The sequence below is a fragment of the Onychomys torridus genome, chromosome 4, assembly GCF_903995425.1.
Source record: "Onychomys torridus chromosome 4, mOncTor1.1, whole genome shotgun sequence".
NCBI lineage: Eukaryota > Metazoa > Chordata > Mammalia > Rodentia > Cricetidae > Onychomys > Onychomys torridus.
The window spans coordinates 135,772,888-135,791,448 of record NC_050446.1 but is presented as its reverse complement, the minus strand read 5'-3'; the positions used below and the strand labels follow the sequence as shown (position 1 = coordinate 135,791,448).

Below are 18,561 nucleotides of genomic sequence, written 5' to 3'. Positions count from 1 at the left end.
CAACATTTTTCTGCTAGATTGGCATATCAGCAAGCTCCAACAATATTCCCATTTCTGGGCCTCCTCCCCAGAACTGGGATTACAGGCATATACAGCCAGGCCATGCCTAGCTCCTCCCCCTCCACCAACATGGTGGCTCACAACCATCCACAACTAAAGTCCCAGGAGATCTGATATACTCTTCTGACATCCATGGGCACCAATCACACCTTAATGTATGTGTAAGGAAGTCTATGTCCCACTGACTTATCCCTATAGTTATTTTATTTTACTTGCTTGTCTTTTGTGCTCACATGTATGTGACTCACATGCATACATACAGGCAAAATAGACATACAAGTAAAATAAAATAACTATATTCAGGGAGGTTCTTTCAAAGAGTCCAACCTACATTGCCCTTCATGTTGTCTCTTAAGATCCAGTCAGGGTTCCCCTTATGAGAGAAGACATCACTGTCTTTCTAAAAAGCTAAGGTCTCCTCTAACACACCCCTGGCCTTGCTGTACTGAGCCAGGCCAAATCCCACACTGCAGACCCCACAGATTCCCACACAAGATGCAGTACCTGGGCCACGTCTCTCGCAGTTGCTCACCTGTGACGGCATCAAAGAATTCCTCCTCCCCGTCCATCCCTCAGTGGCCGGGCTGTCACTGTTCTGGGGTTTAGTCTTCCTGCTGGATCATATCCGATCTGTATTTATGTAGAAGTTGTGTGAACACTAGAAATCTGAGGAAGAAATATTTTGGAATGAATTCAGCTTCTACAAAGCTTATGCTCTGGAAACAGCTTTTAAATACCCACATTTTTGGGGGGGGGCTGAGGATTGAACCCAGGGCCTTGTGCTTGCTAGGTAAGCACTCTACCACTGAGCTAAATCTCCAACCCCATTTTTTTTTTTTTTTTTTTTTTTTTTTACTTTATGTGCATTGGTGTGAAGGTGTCGAGAATTACAGACAGTTGTGAGCTGCCATGTGGGTGCTGGGAATTGAACCCAGGTCCTCCAGAAGAGCAGCCAGTGCTCTTAACCGCTGGACCATCTCTCCAGCCCCCAAATACACTTTTTTTTAATTTTTACTTATTGGATTTTGTTTGTTTGAGACAGGGTCTCATTATGTAGCTCTCTGGCTGGCCTAGAATTGACCTAGAATTCAAAGATCCTCCTGTCTCTGCCTCAAGGGCTGGTATTAAAGGTGTGTACCATCATGCCCAGCTAACTACTCATTCTTTAAATTGATCTAATTGATCTCCATAAGGGCCAGGTGCATTGAAACAAGTCTTTAATCCCAGCACTCCCCAGGAATAGGCAGTAGATTTCTGTGAGTTCAAGCCCCATCTAGTCTACAAAGGGAGTTCCAGGTTAGCCAGGGCCACACCATGAGACCCTATCGAGAGAGAGAGAGAGAGAGAGAGAGAGAGAGAGAGAGAGAGAGAGAGGGAGGGAGAGAGAGAGGGAGAGAGAGAGAGAGGGGGAGAGAGAGAGAATGAACCATAACAAATATACTCTTCAAGCATCAGGAATGAAAGGATGAATACCTAATATGAAAATGAAAAAGAAAGTTGGCCTTGTAGCACACACTTGTAATCCTAGAGGAAACTAAAAGTTCAAGGCTGATGGCCAATCAGATGGCTCAGTACTGATAAGGTGGAAAAAACTAACTCCTACAGACTGTCTTCTGACCTTGCACATCCCTATCCCCCCACTACACAATAAATAAGTAAACAAATAAGCAAAAAACTAACTAAATTAATTAATTAACAGCAGTTAACATACAAGCAAACAGACTGGAGTCCAGAGGCCCAACCCCACCCATGTAAATAGGGCAAGGCAGTCTGCCTGTAATTGCAGCTCCAGATGTGGGGACCTAGAGCAAACTGACTAGAAAGTTCTGAGTTTGTTAAGAGACCCTTAAGTGGAAGAGCAACTGAAGATTCCAGACACCAATCTGTAGACTCCACATTCATGCACACACACATACATGTACACGTGTACCCCCATACACGAAAATACACATACACGAACACACACATTTAAAAACAGAATGAAGCCGGGGGTTGGGGGGGGCAGAGAGGCAGGTAGATCTCTGAGTTCAGGACAGCCTGGACTACAGAGTTGAGTTCCAGGAAGGCTCCAAAGCTACACAGAGAAACTCTGTCTCAAAAGAAACAAAACAAGAAATGTAAAAAAAGGAGGGCTGGAAAATGTAGCTAAGTAGTAGAGTGCTTGCCCAGCATATGCAAGGAAGGCCTAGGTTTCAGTAGTATAAAAATCTTTAGTAACAACTAATAACTAATACATCAACAAGTGATCATTATTTTAAGAGTTATATTTTAAGGCCAAGCAGTAGTGGTGCATGCCTTAATCCCAGGCAGATCTCTGTGAGTTTAAGGCCAGACTGTCTAGTCTACAAAGCAAGTTCCAGGACAGCAAGAACTACACAGAGAAACTCTGTCTGTCTGTCTGTCTGTCTGTCTGACACTCTCTCTCTCTCTCTCTCTCTCTCTCTCTATATATATATATATATATATATATATATATATATATATATATATATATATATATATATATACACACACACACACACACACACACACACACACACATATATATATATAAAACTATTTACGGTTGTTGAGGTTAATTGAGGAAGACACGGTAGTTCGAGTAGTTTCAACAGGCAATCACATGAAGGTGGGGCTCTGCTGTGAGTCATAAGGAGCTGGATAACAAGTACTAGACGGACACAATATTTGCCTTTCATCTAACCCAAGCCAGCTGTTCTTTCCTTTGTGGTGCTGGGGATGGGACCCAGTACCTCACACACTTAGGGAAACATTCCACTAGGAGTGACATCTCTTGCCAGAGAATCAAGACAACTAACTATATAACTTAGTTCTAGCACATAACCAAAAGAAGCTTCAACTTTCTCAAAATTATTTAACTTAGCATTTTAGAACTACTATACAAGAAGAACTGTTTTGTTTTGTTTGAGACAGTGTCTCTCTATGAATCTCTGGATGGCCTCAAATTTACAGAGATCCATTAGCCTCTGCCTCTGGAAGATTGAGACTAGTAAGTATGCCACCACACCAGCCCAGGAACAGTATTTTAAAACAGTGAAGCAAAAATTCAACCTGTATAATCATGTACTCCTTTAATTTCAACTTTTTGTTTTGTTTTGTTTTGTTTTTTCGAGACAAGGTTTCTCTGTGTATGCCTGGCTGTCTTAGAACTCGCTCTGAGGACCAGGCTAGTTTGAACTCAGAGATCCACCTGCCTCTGCCTCCTGAGTGCTAAGATTAAAGTCATGAACCACCACTGGCCGCCAATCTCAGCATTTTTGAGGCAGAGGCAAGAGGATCTCTATGAGTTCAAGGCTAGCCAGGCATACATGGTGAATACAAAACAAACAACAACTTTTAAACTGTTTGAAAAGGTTTGTTTTTTTCTGAAAATAAGTAGAGTCTCTGAGCAGTTGCCTGTGAAACTTGACAGACAAGGAAAGATCCAAGTGAAAAATATGCCTTCTGCCCTTGGAGCAGCCCACACAGTACTAGAGACAACACTCACCCAATCTCTGAAGCTTTGCATACTTATAAGCACCTAAGCTTCTAATCATCAACCAACAGGTATTTAGCGCGTGCGCACACGCGCACACGCACACACACACACACACACACACACACACACACACACACACACGGGCGCACGCCATGCTTTGGGTACTTACCTTTTCTTTGCTCACTTCCCTACGAGCTATATAACTTAGTTATGAAGCAGACACCTGTGAAGCAACACAGAGAGCTGCCACAGTTCACTGCATGGTCTGCTGTCCCTTGTAAAGCAGGGATGTGCTGCTTGCTTCTAATGCTTAACAGTGCAGAGCCAGCCCTCAACCACCTACAGCTGCAGGAGAAAGGTAAGTTCTCTGAAGAAGAAACAGCTAAAGCCAGGTTGAGCACTATTCTGTCCTGCAGGTATTAAGACAGCCAAATAGCCACTGATGTGCTATGTCTGTCCCTCCAAGATGGATTTCTACAAGGTGACTAGGCCAAAGGCCTGCCCTTCACAAGACAGGATTTCTCTGTGAAGCAGCTCTGGCTGTCCTAGAACTCACTCTGTAGACCAGGCTGGCTTCGAACTTAGAGATCCACCTGCCTCTGCCTCCTAAGTGCTAGGATTAAAGGCATGTGCCACCTCCACCTGGCAGGCCTGCCCTTGTGGACAAATAAATTATCAATGTCATTCTGTAGGGTATAGGTTCCTAGTGACAGGTCAACTCCCACCTATACAGACACACTTGCCCTTGAGTGACTGTCTCCTCCTTTTGCCCTTACACAGCCTACTTTCTGCAGTTGTGATGCAGCAGGAACAACCTCACTGGACACTGGTACCATTTATTGCATTTTCCAACATCCCAAACTGAGAGCCAGTGTGTTCTGCTCCGTGTAAACTGCCTACTCTGCAGTATCGCTACAAGAGCACAAAACAGACAAAGCCAAGAGGCCAAACCAAAAGCTTCAACAGCAAAGATGAGACAACCTGGATATCAATGAACTGCAAATAACAGACCTATCAAACACAATGATGGCTCATCTTCCTAACAACACTAACAAAGAGGTGACCAGTCACCAAGAGTCAATTAATTATTTTGAAAACAAGGAAAGAGGGGCTGAGGATGTGGCCTGACTGATAAAGTGTGTATCTAACATGCAAGAAACCCTGGGCTTGATCCCCAGTACCATGTAAACCCTAACCCTAACCCTATAATCTCAGCATTCCAGAGATGAAGGGTCAAGAGTTCAAGGTCATCCTCAGCTCTCACGGTGAGGCCAGGCCAGGAAGCATGAGACCCTGTCTCAAAACAAACAAAAAGAGTAAAATTGTTTCTTAGCCCTTGGCTAAGATCAAATGTGACCAAAGAAGTAACACTCTGTTCATTCTTGGGGGGGGGGGGTGGGGAGGAACCACATGGCCAAGGAAAGCCTTACTGCTGAGTAAATCATGCCAAAATGCAGCCCAGCATCTGGCTTGATCTACCAACTTAAGGAAGTGCTCAGAAAAGGATTGTGCTAGACACTGTGGGAGCCCAAATAGCAACACTTAGACTCTGGAACCTTCCAGGCCAGAGACAGTTTCTCCAGTAAACAAGTCACAAAGGAAAGGCAGAGACAGAGTGGTAGAGGACAGACCCCACTGAGCAGTGGTTCTATGGTAGTACGTGTCATGCATAAAGGAAAGCAAAGGTTAACACACATGCTGAACTATATAAGGCCATATTATCATCTCAACCTTATACCTCAAATGTATGCATTTTATTACATATAAATCACCCACTTCAAAAGCCACCTTAAAGCCTGGTGTGGTAGCATGTATATGACCCCAGCAGTCCTAAGGTACAAGCAGGAGGATTAGGAAATCAAGGTTACACTGACTAGAAAGCAAGTCAGAGGCCAGCTGGACTACATAAGACTTGTCTCAAAATAAAACCACAAACAAATAAGTGAAAAGCTATCTTGAGAGGCTACGGGTGTGGTTCGGTTGGTGGAACAATTGTCTAGCATTTATAAAGCCTGAGATCAATCCCTACTACCCGAGGTGGGAAAAGCTACCTTTAAAAAGACACAAATGAGCTGGGCGCTGGTAGCACACTCAGGAGGCAGAGTCAGGTGCAACTCTATGAGTCCAAGGCCAGCCTGGTCTACAAAGTGAGTTCCAGGACAGCCAAGGCTACCCAGAGAAACTCTGTCTTGAAAAACCAAAAAAAAACCAAAACCAAAACCAAAACCAAAAAAAAAAAAAAAAAACACAACAATGGCTGCCAGGCACATCTTTAATCCCAGTACTCAGGCAGAGGCAGGTAGATCTCTGCGTTTGAGACCAGCCTGGTCTACATAGTGAGTTCCAGGATGGCCAGGGATACAGAGAACCCCTGTCTCAGAAAGAGAAAGGAGGGAGGGAGGGAGGGAGGGAGGGAGGGAGGGAGAGAAAGACAGAGAGAGAGAGAGAAAGAGAGAAAGAAATGGAGGCCAGACATTTGGGAGGTAAAGGCAGGCAAATCTCTGTGAGCTGGAGCCAGCTTGGTTTACAGAGCAAGTTCTAGGACAGCCAAGACTACAGAGAGCCTGTGTCAAAAACCAAAACATCAAAAAAGACACTAACAGGACTGGAGAGATGGCTCCGTGGTTAGCAGCACTTACTGCTGCTCTTGCATAGGACCAGGTTTCAGTTCTTGGCACTAACATGGTTGCTCTTAGCTGTCTATTACTCCAGTTCCAAGGAACCCAATCCTCTTTTGACCTCTGCAGGCTCCTGCATCCATGTAGTGCATGTACATACACTCAGGAATGTACACACAAAGTTTTTTTTCTAATAAAAAAAAAAACCACTAATATGCCTGAAGCCAAATTCAGACAAGGTTGTACACAGTTCAAGACCTCAGAGAGGCTGGTGAGATAACTGGACATTTGGCAGCATGAGGCTCAAGTTCATGTCAAAGGTGTCAAAGACATGGTTTTCAAGAGGTATCATATTCTAGAGCTGTACATAGACATGCATGCAGATCAGGTAGCAGCCTGCTAAGCATCTCTTCTAAAGAATCAGAGTAGACCCACAGCAGGGCAGGCCACGGAAAAACAGGCTGGACAGAAGTACACGAGGGACCCTTGTACGTTCCTGCTGTGTTTGTAAAAGCTCCATGATAAAAAGCATGCTGAAAGCTGGCCTGCTCTTTTTACATGCTTTCTCATCTAAAGCAAAACCCCTAATGTTAAAAGTAAATTACAGCCGGGCAGTGGTGGCGCACACTTTTAATCCTGTTCCAGGACAGCCAGGGCTACAACGAGAAACCCTGTCTCAAAAAACAAAACAACAGAAAGAACCCATCCTGGAAAGCCTTTTTATAAGACTACATAAAGTCAAGGGCCCAATCTTCTCATGCAGCCTCAGGATGTCTCACAACTGTAAGTAAAACCATTAATTCTAATTAACTCCCAGCATGGCTGCAGGTGGCCCTGGAAGAGACAGAAGGTGCTCAAGGGCCTGAGAAGATTGCTGTCCTCTGTCAGGCCAAACCTGGTGCCATTTCACTAGTTTTCAGCAGACCAACATCCACCAGAAGCTGGGCCTCAGAGATGGGGCAAGGCTGGCCACACAGTGTTTTCAGGGAACTCTCCTGATGGACCTCTACAACTGATGTGGGGATCTACAGGAAGAAGGGGCTGTGTACCACTAAAGCACCTAGGTGCCCAGCACTCCAGATGGCCACAGGGTGCAAGAGCACCTACCCTGGTCTGTCCTCAGATCTTCTCCAAGTCCAGAACATGGCTCTCTACATCCCTGTAACCTACAGGCTGTGTTTTCAGTTTAGCAGAACACCCTGAGAGAATGCAAAGCTGTGTTTGGGAACTGAGCCTCTTCTGTTAAAGGAAACCAAGTCCAGCTTTCTGAACAGAAAATACCATTGTGGAGAGCTGGAGTGCTGCAGACCCAGAGCCAAACTATCTTGGGTTTTCGTTCTTCCCTTTAATTGCCATTCATTGCCCACCTTATTGTTTGACCTAAGATCCCTTTGACTACCAAGGCAAAACCTCTGGGATGTATTCTTAGCAAACTGCTGGCTTCCACCAACCAAAGGCTGAGAGCATCATGAGACACAACACCATATCTACAACCTACAGCAGCAGATCCCAAGCTCTGCTGTGCTGTCTACCTCATGTTCCCTTTTGCTCTGTAACTACACAGAGCTCGTGACACTGCCTCCATAATGGGACATTTTACTCGGGACAACCCCAATCCTTATTCTTGGGCCAACATGACTCACTTTCAGCTTAGAATAAAATCTCCTTTTCCCTTTGTGGTGAGGGCTGTGGGTTATTTTGCTTCCTATTTATTTATTCCTGTGTGTATGTAGGGATGAGAAGGTATGTGTGCCACAGGTACATGTAGAGATCAGAGGGCAACTTGTGGAGCTGTTTCTTGCTTCTAGCATGTGGGATGGAACTCAGATAAACAGGCTTGGCAACAAGTGCTGCTATGGAACGGTCTTTCTGTATGCTGTGAGTATGTGCTGCTACTACTGGTTAATAACTACATAGATGAACAGAAATGGGCTAATTTAAGATGTAATAGCTAGCTAGCAATAAGCCTGAGCCATAGACCAAAGAGTCTGTAATTAATATTAACCCTGAGTGATTGTTTTATAAAAACAGGAGGGACTGAGAAACTTCAGTCTACAGATGCTCTTACCCACTGAGCAACTCTCTCACCAAGTTCTATGTTTTGTGTGTTGACACAGCACTCTGCCAAAGCTGAGATCACACACAAAGTAGATGTAAAGGCAGACCTTACTTCTTGGGCCATGGACACACAGATTCTCCTGCTCTCAGAACCACCCACCAGGACTGTATTTCAGGAAGGGCTCTGCAGCTCTCACTTCTTTGATCAGTGCTGTCTGGTCAGGTATTCCCCTCTCTGAAGTCTACAGAAAACCCAGGAAATTAGCTCTGGCTAGGCATCATTTTGGCCTTCCGCCTTCTCCACAAATAATTCTAGGTTAAGGGCAAGGCTCTTCCCTTCCATCTGGTACCAAAGCACACCATCACTGTAGCCCCTACCCAACCTGGGACAATCAACAATTGTTCTGCTACCCATTAACTGCCCACCTGTTTCAAAAAGAGCCCCTACCAGGCTCTCATGAAGTACCCTCTCTTTGCTGTCTTCCATCTTACAAGGACCTGACCCAACCAGGCCCAAAAAGTTCCACTACTTCCATGAATTCTCCTACTTTACTCTTACATTGTATCTTGAGGTTATTTATAAAAATAGATCTAGAGCCAGATATGCTGACACATACATACATATGATCCTAGAACACACAGGAGACTAAGGCAAGAGGATCTGGAGTTCCAGGACAACCTAGTACACCCTGAGACTTTTTCTCAAACAAATAGGAAAGGAGAGGGAGGGAAGGAGGGAGGCAGAGAAAAAGAAGGGAGGGAGAAATCTAGAAGTTTGGACAATGAGTCATTAGAACAACCAGGGGGATATCACTGTTAGCTTGCTAAAAAACCTAGTCATGGGAAAGCTCTGCTGTTAAAACCAAGTAGGGCAAGCTAGATAGGTCTCTACAAAGCACAGCATGAGTAATTCCAACATTCTAAAGCCACTTTTTCTCACATACCTGTCATCTTAGCATATGGAAGGTGGAGGGAGGCAGGAGGATGGGGAATTCAAGGCCAGCCTGGGCACATGAGACCCTACCTGAAAAAACCATTTGTGAAACAAATGTGGCAGAAACTCTCTAGTTAGTTTCTGTGGGCAAATGTTAAGTCTCCAATCTCCAAAACCTCTGCTTGACCAGAAAGGAAGCTCATTGATGTTACTGAAGGACTTGTCCTGTCCCAAAAGACTATGCAGCAGGATCATAGCGCAGGAGTCTTCAAAAAGTGAAAAGTCTCACAAGTGCCTAAGCTAAGGCTAAATGCCACAGCATTTACTGTCAAAGTTGACAGGTAAACTCATACAAAGGGCAAAGTATAACATAACTGATTAGGACCAGTCAGGGTACCACCATATCCTCAACATGGAGTCAGCAACCCAGCATGAACTCTCTGGGTGTGTCCCCTAGTTGGGCCTGTCGGACCCCAGACACATGATATGAAAAGAGTTACTCAGGAACACTGTGAAGAGAACATATTCTGTAATGGTCAAAACAGCTCTGCAGAAATTCAAGACAGCTCTGCTAGACCGAGGTGGAGGATGAGAAAGCTAAGTCACAAAGACAAAGTTGGCTCCACGATCTAAACACACAGCTACACGCACAGCCCTTTCCCCAGCCCAGAGGCAGCTAGGACCCAGGCTTCCGTTCCCCACCCCGTTCCCAACATCTCCTAGAGCCACCACCAGTCCTGTGGTCAGAACGGCCAGGCCTAGTGAGGGACCCTCCTTCCTTCTGCAGCAAGGCTACCTTGGGTGGACAATGCTTCTTGGCTGTGCTTCATTTTTGGCCACCTTCTTTCTCTTCAGTACCTATGTCTTCATCTGTCACCTTACAACACTCAGCAAGCCACCGTGCCACAGAAAACAGAGGCATGATGGAGGAAGGGGTGTCCAACATGATTCTATACACCAAGTATTCTAAACAGCCTGGTAAGGCAGTGTGGTCCAATGTCCTCACAGGCTAAACCACTGACCCAAGAGTGCTTGTCAGCTTCGAAAGGGTAGGAGGAAACAAAGCAGATTTTCCATTCCCATAAATCTAGGCCTGTACTGGGGCCTGTGCTAGTGTAGCCTAGCTCAGTTCAACACTACAGCTAATTCCCAAAGACCAAGCAGGAGACAGAGAATGAGACTGTCTGTGCTTGTCTGTCTCTTCTCCAAACCACCTTGTAGTTCTTGGTTCATACAGCCACTGGTTAAAGAGCAGATCTGAAGAGCCCTGTCATGGTACAAGTGTAGTATTTTGTTTTTGTTTTGTTTTGTTACAAATTTTGTATAAATTTAGCATTGCAAAAACAATCCCTACTCTTTCACAACAAAAGCCTTTTTTTAAGAAAGAAGCGCGAGTGGCTGGCTGGCTTCAGCCTTGCCCGCAGTCATGCCGAGAGCGCACGGGTCACGCAACCTTTGCTCTAAGCATAGGCAGTCTGGAGGAAGGAACCAGAAGTGACCTTTACTGAACACTGGCTCCTTATCCTTTAGCCAAACACAGTTAACTACAGCGTACAAGAAGTGCCATTATAGGCAAGACAAATGGGCTTTACCCTTCTTAGCTGTCACAGAGCCTCAGCTTTCTTAGGGTTCCCAAGATTTGTGGTTTTCTGCCAGGAGCTACACAGTCTATCCCAAAGTAAAACCTAACCATTCTTAGAGCTGTGTAAGTGAACAGCTGACCTCAGCCTCCAGTCTCCACTCAGCAAGTAGCAAGAGCAACTCTTATTAGTATACACCTGCTGAGCAAATTTTGCAGCCACAGAGGACTTTGAGTTTATTAGGAATTCATGTAGGAAATGGGAAGTGTCTAGGTCTTGAGAAAGGCAAGGGAAGCAACAGCATTAATCGCTTGCTGTTTCCATTCTCCACACCAGCAGGGTGGCCCTCAACTACAGGCCAAGAAGGTTCTCAGCAGCCATTTAGGCGAGGGGGGGTGTTGGGTTTCATCTCTAAGGGGAGCCTGAAGCCCTAGGACAGATTACTTCCTTCACTAGATCACACTCAGTATCAAAGCAAGCACCAAAAGCATACCACACACTTCAAGAACATTATCTTATAATCCAGCACAATGTATTTCAAGCACATACAAGATGAGTTCAATGCTTTTGTACAAAAATGTTTGTTTTAGTCATCATTATCCTACAAACAGAAAAGAACCATTAAAAAGCTGCTCAGAAGAGTGGGTGGAAAAGTTGTAGATGGGTCTCCCCACAGCTTATGTCTGCACTGAGACAACAGCAGAATCAGACAAGTGATCAATCCTCTGCTACATGTGGCTGTTGCTCCTCTCAACACCCATCACCACCACCACCTTGCCGATCTCTGCTGATCAAAACCACAGCTTTGGCAAGAGTGGGGGCAGGGATAAAAAGGAGGAGGAGATGCTGCAGAGCCAAATGGATAACCCTTGACCACCCATGAGTGAGATGTCCTCAGTGCACTCAGCCTGCTCCCAGATGATTCTGACATCCTCTTTGGCCAGCTTCCTCTTCCACTCCAGGTCCTTCCTCATCATCTTGCTCAACATCACTCTGCAGTCCCCTAACTGAACTGGTTTTACTGCGCTGAGAAATTTGTCATAAAACCAAACCTACCCAGGTCACTCCCAAGATTCTTACTGAGCACTGGGGGAAGGGTAAACAGCTGTTGAAACCAAGGTCAGAGAATCCACAAACCCTGATCTCTCCTGCCAAAATACAAAAGAATAAAAAAGGAAAAGCTGCTTGTGGTAGTATTGTGTTCCCCAAAATATTGTGCATGCTAATAAACTTATCTGGGGTCAGAGAACAGAACAGCCACAATAATAAACATAGAGGATAGGCAGTGATAGCACACACCTTTAATCCTAGCATTCCAGAGGCAGAGATCTACCTGGATCTCTGTGTGTTCAAGGATACAGCCAAGCATGGTGACTCACGCCTTTAATCCCAGAAAGTGAGCCTTTAATCCCAGGGAGTGATGGCAGAAAGCAGAAAGGTATATAAGGTGTAAAGACCAGAAACTAGAAGCTTTTGGCTGGTTAAGCATTCAGGCTTTGAGAAGCAGTTCAGTTGAGATTCATTTGGATAAGGACTCAGAGGCATCCAGTCTGAGGAAACAGGATCAGCTGAGGAACTGGCGAGGTGAGGTAGCTGTGGCTTGTTCTGCTTCTCTGATCTTCTAGTGTTCACCCCAATTCCTGGCCTCAGGTTTGATTTTATTAATAAGACTCTTTAAAATTCATGCTACAGCTGCTAAATTCAGTGTTCACGTTGTCTGCAGAATGGTGATTCAGCTATTAAGTGACCAAAGGTCCCTGATCCAAAGAGGGGCTTTGACAAGAGCAGATCCAACCTCTGGGACTCTGGGAATCTAGAGTTCACGGGTCTGGGACTCAACCAAACAGAATCTATGCTCTCAAAGTGCCCCAGGTTTGCTGATGATGAGCCAGGACCACTTCTCTCTAGCCTTCCGGCCCCAACTGCCCCACCTGCCTAAAACCTCCTGGTTGAATGTAACTATTAAATCTAGAGTGTTGATTTTGCTACACATCACTGGGAGAAGCCAGCACTGGGATTGAGCATATGTAGGAGTGAGGTACACCCGAGATCTGGCCCAAGTCCTTTGACAGCTTGGGGGGGGGGGACTCACTTATGACACCTACTTTGGTGTTCCTTTTCTCTGTCTGGGGTGTCCACAAACTTACCCTATTTCTAAAGCACTGTCATTTCCTGTCAAGATCAAGTAGCACAAGATGCCAGGTTACAGCTAAAACTTTCTAAACTTTCTAAAACTTTCTTTCTAAAACTAGTCTTTAATGAGCCTGTATTCATCTGTCAGGTGTGCCACTGTGGCCTCCCCTCCCTACAGCTGCCTCCATATCTTCCAGAGCAGACTCAGCATAGCCTTCCAGGAGACCTCTTCTTCTCCATGAATATCTATCCCCACCCCAAGAACACCAGTATTCACTAGTCACAAGTGCAGGCACTCACCAGGCATCTTTCCAAACCAGGAGACCAGCCCTTCTTGGAAACTTGCATATAGACACTAGCCAAGAGTCCTTGGGACCCTATCTACCTGCTACACCTTAGTATAGGTTCAGAATACTCCAATACCAGGGTTAGGCACTGTCAGCCCAACAGGTAAACATCCCACTCTCACCCAGCTTTACTTAGCACAGACCAAGAGCTCAGAGAGTGTTTCTCAAAATTAACCAGGAAGTCTAAAGTGGGGGTTGGAGGGAGGCGGGCAGGGAAACAAGCAAAGGAAAAGACACACACAAGCAGCTAGCAGCAGTCCATACAGCCACCTCCTGGAATCAGTCCTTCCAGGCTCACCACCACCACTGCACCAATTGAAAGACATGGTGTTTGGAGGCTCTGCCAAGTGACCCCACTTTCTTTTCTGAATTTAGAAAGAATGGGAAGTGTCAACAAAGTTCAGAGACACATCACAGTGAGAGCAATGGCTACAGGCTCGGATTGAACCAGCGGTCTCAGGAGGCCATAGCACCACACAGCAGAAATGTGTTAGTAAATCAGTTTGAAAAGTCAAAACTTAGACATCACAGATACAAATTCAAGACTGAACCAGACACCAAAACCATTATCAAACTAGAGCCTAAACAATGAACTCTTATGACTGAAGTTTGTTTTTGGTTTTGTTTTTCTTTCCAAGACAGAGTTTCTTTATGTAGCCTTGGCTGTTCTGGATCTCACTCTGTAGCCCAGGTTGGCCTCGACCTCACAGAGATCTGCCTGCCTCTGCCTCTTGAGTGCTGGGATTAAAGGTGATTGAAGTATTTTTTCAATCTTATTTATTTATGTGTATTGTGTTTTGTCTGTACACCACATGTATGAGTTACAGGCAGTTGTGAGCTTCCATGTGGGTACTGGGAGTTGAACCTGGGTCCTCTGGAAGAACAATTAGCCCTCTTAACCACTAAATCATCTCTCCAGCCTTGAAGTATTTTTTTTAAAAACTGTCTATTTATTTTGGGGGGAACACGCATACAACAGTGCACATATAAAGGTCCAAGGACAACTTGTGGAATCAGTTCTATTATCCCACATTCACTGGGTTCCGAGGAATGGATTCAAGTCCTCAGGCTCCCTGGCAAATGCTTCTACCCTCTGAGCCATCTCATTGGCCCCATGACTGAAGCATTTAACAGTTATGTTCAAATCTAATCTGTTTCAATCAACCTGAATGTTATACTAAGCTTGGGACTAAACCCTGCACTGGCCAATTAGTGCTAAACAGTACATCAGATGTCAACATCCAAATGGAAGCAGGTAACAACCAGGAGACACTGCCTTAACACCTATGGTACCACTACAGACGGCCGCAGCAAGTCACAGTAAAGAACCCCACAAGTCTGGAAATGTTTTTATATGTAGGAATCCCACTTTGTGGCCTTCATTCCTCGGCAATGCACTCTAAAGAGAGCACAGAGCTGCCCAGCAAAGGTTCTCTGGACTCTCCAAACTGCAGTATGTCATGTGTGGTGTTATCATTCCTAGGTATCCGTCTCACCATGCAGGTGGTGAAGCCAAGGGTGCCCTACTGTACTCCACATACACATGGTGATATTTTACCTACAATCCTCTCAGTAACACACTTTTCAGGCAAAGCATAGAAGGTAAGAGGAAACAAACAGTGAACTGCTCCTGTCCAACAGCTAGAGAACAGCTAGGACCCAGGACCCTACCACAAGCCTCCCCTCTCCCCACTACATATGTCAACCACAGTGAAGGCTGTCACACAACTTCTATGCAAAGGCCCCCATACCTAAACACCAAAGATGAAGAAAATAAGGGTGTCCAGAGGAACATCAGAGAAATAATTTCCAAGATGCAGAAACCCCATTTTAGGCAGCACAGGAGAATAAAATGACCAAAAATGTTCTAATTAAAAAAAATTAAAAAAAAAAAAAACACAGAAAAAGAAATAACAGGGCCTAGAAAAATGGTAGTTAAGGGTTCTTGCTGCTCTTACAGAGGACCAGGAGTTCTGTTTTCAGCAATCACTGGTAGCTCCAGGATATCTAACATCCTCTCCTGTCCTCCACTAATACCGAAATGTGTGCATATGGAGTTCTGTTTAAGAATGTGAATTTATCAATGCATGATGGCATATGACTTTAGTCTCAGCACTCAAACAACAACAAATCACCCCCCTCATAAAAAGAATGTGAATTCATGAGCAAGATACATAGCTCACTAGATAAAGGCACTTATTGCCAAGCCCAATGGCTTGAGTTGGATCCTTGGCACAGAAGGTAGAAGAAGTTAAGAACCAACTCCCACAAGTTGTCCACTAACCTCAACATGTACATTATGAGACACACACAGACACACACACAGATTAAATTTTTTAAATGTAATTTTAAAAAGAATATGTAAAAGGAGAATGGCACACTTGGGGAAGTAGGCAAGAGAAAGAAACAAGGGGGATGAATCTGATCAAAATATAGTAATGTGTATGAAAATGTCACAATGAAAACCATTATTATATAGCTAATATATGCTAATAATTTTTATTTTTATTTATTTATTTATTTTTTTTTTCAAGACAAGGTTTCTCTGTGTAGCCTTGGCTATCCTGGAACTTACCCTGTAAACCAGGCTGGCCTTGAAATCATAGAGATCTGCCTGCCTCTGCTTCCCAAGTGCTGGTATTAAATAAGCCACCACTGCCTGGCTTATTGTGTTTTGAGATAGGGTTTTACTATGTATCCTTCACTGGCTTAGAATTCACTATATAGATCAGGCTGGCTTTGAATTCAGATATTTGCCTGCCTCTCAGAATGACAGAATTAAAGGTACATATCATCATGCCTGGTTTTACATTCTTTTTAAAACATGTTTGTATTGTCAGGCATGGTGGTGCACACCTTTGATCCCAGCACTTGAAAGGCGGAGGCAGGCAGATCTTTGAGTTGGAGGTCAGCATGGTCTACCTACCAAGCTGGAGGCCAGCTAATGTTATACAGTGAGACCCTGTCTAAAAAACAAAACAGCAACAAAAAGAATATGAACTTGCTAGGGTTGTGGTGCATGTCTATAATCCCAGAACAAGGGGAGTGGAAGTAAAAGGATCAGAAGTTCAAGGTCATTCTCAGCAATGCTGTAGTCTACCCATTACATAGATCCTGACTCAAAAATCACAACAAAAAGTTGGTGAAGAACACATTAACTGGTATCCAAAACCAAATGATCAGCCTTGAAATTATAAATACAAATAACATTATATGGGCTGAGAAGGTTGTTTTATGTATTTAAGGGTACATACATACATACAAATGAAATAATAAAGAAATAGAGGCCATGAGTTTGAAAGAGAACAAGAAGATTTGGAGAGGAAATGATGTAATCATAATATCAAAAATAAAGCTGCTTTTTTTTTTTTTTGGTTTTTTGAGACAGGGTTTCTCTGTGTATCTTTGTGCCTTTCTTGGAACTCACTCTGTAGCCCAGGCTGACCTCGAACTCACAGAGTTCCACCTGCTTCTGCCTCCTGAGTGCTGGGATTCAAGGCATGTGCCACCAGCTCCCAGCTAAGCTGTTTTTTTAATAATGTGAAATTGGAGCTGAGGAAATAGTGCAGAGGCTGATCATTTGTCTGACAGGCATAAGGCTACGTTCATCCCTAGCAAGGCAAAAAAGAAGAGAAAAAAGGAACTCTGGAGTTATGGTGCCTTTGCTACATAATTTACTGCTCTGTGATCTGCAGTAAGCTACTTGACCTCTCTATTCCTCAGGAATAAGGATGTTAGTGACTGTGGTCAGACTCATGCTCCTAACGATCTAGAGCAAATAATTGCTCAAAATTATCATCCCTTGAGATAAGAGTTGTTATTAATAGACTGTACCTGAGGCAAACAGGAAGGTAGATTCTACGGAGGACATGTAGCCACCCATTTCCTTACCCTTTACATGGCACCAGGGAAGGTACTGGGAAGCAACGGAAAACGTGTCCACCCAAATGTCCCTGTCGCCCTTATTCATAGCAGTGAACTAACATTTTGGAGCACCTGTTGCTTGTCAGAGCCCACTGCACACAACTGATCCACACACATGTGTCTCTTACTGGTATAGGAGGTGTCACATGCCACAACCAGAAAAGAAGGTGGGAGAGGGGACAGGTGGCAATTAGGAAGGGCTGAGCTCTCTGCAGAGGTAGCTAGGAGCTCCCAAGCACTCAGGAGCTGACCCTGAAATATCTCTGTCGATACGGAGAAAAGCCCGAACGCAGGCCTCGGCGAAGTGTGTGGAGCCCCACAGAACCAGCCTAATGCGCAAAGGCGGACCCCAGGGGGCATAACCAAAAGCCTATCCTCCTCCCAAGGCTGAGCTGCCCCAGGCCGAGAGCGCAGCGTCTCGGAGGAGTCCAGACCCTCAAGGAGGACTGCGGGCTGCCACCTCCACTTACCTGCCGGGCCCACGGGGCGCGGAGGGCTGGCTCTGCGCAGATCTCACAGCCCTGGATGCCTCACCGGCGCAGACAGACTGAAGGCTCGCTCCGACTCTGTGGAGAGAGGGGGGCCCTCGGACGTGAGGCCATCGCGGGCACCAAGTTCCGCGCGCGCCCCGAGGGGATGCGCAGCTTACCGACCGAAGCGCGGACAGGACGCACCGAGAACGCCGGGATCCCTCGCGCGCGACCGCGGACCTCGCACGAGTCCCACGGGGCCTCGTCCAGCCCTCGGTCGTCCACACTCCCGGCGGCCAGCGGCGGCCAGCGGCGGCCTAGCGCCCCGACTCTCAAGCCCCGGAACGTCTGAGGCCTAGGCGGCACACGGGCCTCCCTGAAGCCGGTCCTCGCCCGCCCGCCCCGCCGCGGCCCACTCACCTGAACGCGGTCCCCGCAGCGTCGCTGACCCCACGGCCGCCCCGACCCCGCCCGCAGCCCGCAACCCGCAACCCGCAACCCACTGACACCCAGGCGGAAGTGCGGCCCGCACCTCTCCGACCCACAGCCCGCCGCGCCGCTCGCCGCGCCCCGCGCCGCTAGCGTCATCCGCCGCCCGCCCAATCAGCGCCCTGCCCGCAGGCCGCGTCGGGGGCGGGGCTATGCTGATCACGTTCTCAGGACAGCTTCTCCATCGGCCCCTCCAGAGTCCGGCTCGCACGGGGGAGTGGCGGCGCGCTCAGCCAATTGCCGCTTGGAAAAGGTGGGTTTATGCAGATACCAAAGCTAGAAGGAAGGGGAGGAAGGAGGAAGGGGCGTGGCCCTGGGTGAGGCTAGTTTACAAACAGTGAGTCAGGTGGCTGGGCGTGGACCATCCCCTGCAGGCTCTGGGCTAGACCCACCCATCAACTGCGGACCCCCATAGATGTTTCTTATGGTTGCAGAGGATTAGACAAATG

At 46.0% G+C, this 18,561-nt stretch overlaps 1 protein-coding gene across 6 annotated transcripts in view; it reads right to left on the bottom strand.

Moving 5' to 3' along the window:
- Osbpl2 (oxysterol binding protein like 2) overlaps positions 1-18,198 on the bottom strand; it is a 48,554-nt gene extending 30,356 nt beyond the window's left edge. For 2 of the 6 annotated variants that reach the window (XM_036183822.1, XM_036183828.1), the window contains exons 1-3: positions 17,828-18,037; positions 17,624-17,719; positions 593-726 (exon numbers count right to left, since the gene is read on the bottom strand). In XM_036183822.1, the coding sequence (XP_036039715.1) occupies positions 593-629 (37 nt within the window). In that variant the 5' untranslated portion in view covers positions 630-726; positions 17,624-17,719; positions 17,828-18,037. The other 4 variants (XM_036183824.1, XM_036183825.1, XM_036183827.1 and 1 more) reach the window with 4 other exon arrangements.
- Positions 18,199-18,561: the final 363 nt, after the last annotated feature.